The following is a 2,500-nucleotide window of genomic DNA, read 5'->3' on the forward strand; positions in this document are numbered from 1 at the left end:
GCCGATGACACACGGTTCAACATCCTTCAACATTTGTTGCTCAACAAAATTAATGTTGAACAATGCTGCACGGACGCGTTGAACGGAATAGAGCTGGTCTCCATTTATGTTCAACATCGTTCAACAACGTTCAACGTGTTGAATGGCATATTCAACATTCAACATGGTATGACACACTGTTCAACATTTGTGAAACGACAGCTGTAACATTTGTTGATCAACAAATGTTGAACCGAGTGTCACCGGCTTAAGAAACTAGCTGGCCTTATTGATCAGCGCTCATCAACGAGATGGAGCTGACAGCATAATGACATAAATTTGTTAGGTGCACCTAGAAGCCGCTACATGGTCCACTGATGTCATGTCATGTCCCAAGGCCAGCAACGCGCCACAGCAAGAAGTAATTAGGTGTGAGTCGATTTAGGTATAGGGAGTGAAAACTGGGGCAAGAAGGTCAAGCAAGACGCTGACGTAGTGGCCATCATCCGTGCCTTCTTCTACCGCGACCGAACATGGACCGAGTTTCAGCTAATAGAGACCTTTAGCAACGACGTTTTCGAGACATACCGCAAACTGCCGTTTGCAGTTTGCGGTTAGTCGTTTGCCGTTAGAGGTTAGCTCGATTTTGAACTTAAGCAAGCCGTTCCTGTTATGCACATCGGCGCCGCTATCTTGGATTTTTCATTGCTACAACTGTTCTCAAATCAAACAGCTCAAATTCTCCCGAAACTTATATTTGATCTTCAAAATTGTTCCCAATAGAGAGCAAACAGATGTAACAAAGTGACTGATACGGTCAAACGGGAGGTCTGATTGAGCTCTGACTATAAAACGCTGCCGTAAAGCAATTGCCGCAAGAACGGTGTCTTGAAGTTGAAACTCGAACCGCAGACTGGAAACTTGATGGCAAGGACAAGATCACGTGATTTCTCGAGGTTCGCGGTATTGCCCAAAACTTTTGTTGCGAAAGGTCTCTAATCTCAACCAAACTACGGGGGACGGATGGAAATGCCCCGGGCAAACAAAATTTGAGAGTTACTTGCCCCGAAGGGCAAGCTGGAATTCAAATATTTTTCGAGCCCTGCGCGTACATTAGTCCGAATAGACAGTGGCCTGCATTGCAAGGATGTGGGGAAGGAAAGGAGCTTCCTTGGTACTGAATTTCCCCTTTCCTTGCGCTGGCTTTAAGACAAAGAATTATTGTAGAAGTGACGACAGTTGGAAACACACCTGCAGTGGTTGTACATCCAGCAACTGTTTCATTTTCTTATTTGATGCAAGGTCAAGTGCAGTCTGGCCTATTATCGACAGTAAGGATAAAATTCCAATGAAAGTCTCATAAAAATTACACCAAGTAGGTCTTTATCAATGACGAAATGGTATGTGATATGAATCATATATGAACTGCGGATATGAAATCAAGTGAATCTTCGCAGTTATGAACGCAATTTTTACAATTGCGTAGAGAAGCCTGAAAAATTCAGGACTTCAACGGGGTTTGAACCCGTGACCTCCCGTAACCGGAATCGCGAGGTCACGGCGTTCAAACCCCGTTGAAGTCCTGAATTTTTTCCTCCGTTTTTGCCTCTCGTCCAAACCGTAATACGGCGTTTTCAGTCACCGGAAACGAAGGTTTTTGAAAACGCTCTTCAGATTGTAGATTTTTGAAAACGGTGGTTTATCGCATTCGTGTGGACGGTTGAAAACAGAGGTTTTCGAATACGATGCTATTAGAGGCTCGTTATACCATACAGCGTGAGATGGAGGTTAGCGTGATTTTCAAATCGTTTTCGCGTATTCGTGTGGACGGGTAGTCTGCGAAGACAGACGTATGTCCGGTGTGAATTTGCCCTCCCCCCCTCCCCTGGTACAGCGGATTTGTACCCCCGGATTTAGTCCCCCTTTGCGGTGAACGGCTTATTTGACTGTTTATCGAGGCAGAGTTGGCTTTTGGATTGTGAAAACTGACCGATACCTACAAAGAACAAATCTTTGAGAAAAAGACTTGGATCAGTCAATTTGTCAGTAACGGTTCTTAAGGTATTCACGGCGGCATTTCGTAAAGTAGATGCGCCTTTTAACTCCTTTCTGTCAGAAGCTTATTAAATCCCGCACTAGGAACTCATTGAATTGTCGTGTTCATTTTCTAATAAGGAGAAATAGCAGGGTCAGACTTGAGCTTCAGTTTTAAAGTTGTATAATGCACGCGCTGTGGCCTTTTCTCGAAGCGTTGTTTCTTTCATGTTTCTTTTTCTTTCATTTGATAGTTTGAATGGGCGGCGGTTTCACTAAGGAGGTGCTCCTTTTTGAAGTAACACCACTTGGTTGGAAAACGCATTGATAGAAATTTAGTTTCTTACAAGGCTTCAGAGGATTTTTCCTTTCTTTGAAATACGTCTGCGTTCGCAGGCTCGTGGACGGGCGACTACGATTCGAAAACGCTACGTGTGGACGTACCGTAAATGTTTTTCAAATATGGAGAAAAAAACCCCTTTTCAAA

General features: G+C 43.9%; 1 protein-coding gene across 1 annotated transcript in view; it reads right to left on the minus strand.

Moving 5' to 3' along the window:
* The window catches only part of LOC138004060 (oxysterol-binding protein-related protein 1-like), a 39,246-nt gene that overhangs the window by 27,643 nt on the left and 9,103 nt on the right, over positions 1 to 2,500 (minus strand). Inside the window, exon 9 of the mRNA XM_068850458.1 lies at positions 1,231 to 1,298. Within this exon, the coding sequence (XP_068706559.1) occupies positions 1,231 to 1,298 (68 nt within the window). The remainder of the gene's footprint in view (positions 1 to 1,230; positions 1,299 to 2,500) is intronic.

This window comes from Montipora foliosa, chromosome 5, assembly GCF_036669935.1.
Source record: "Montipora foliosa isolate CH-2021 chromosome 5, ASM3666993v2, whole genome shotgun sequence".
Lineage (NCBI taxonomy): Eukaryota > Metazoa > Cnidaria > Anthozoa > Scleractinia > Acroporidae > Montipora > Montipora foliosa.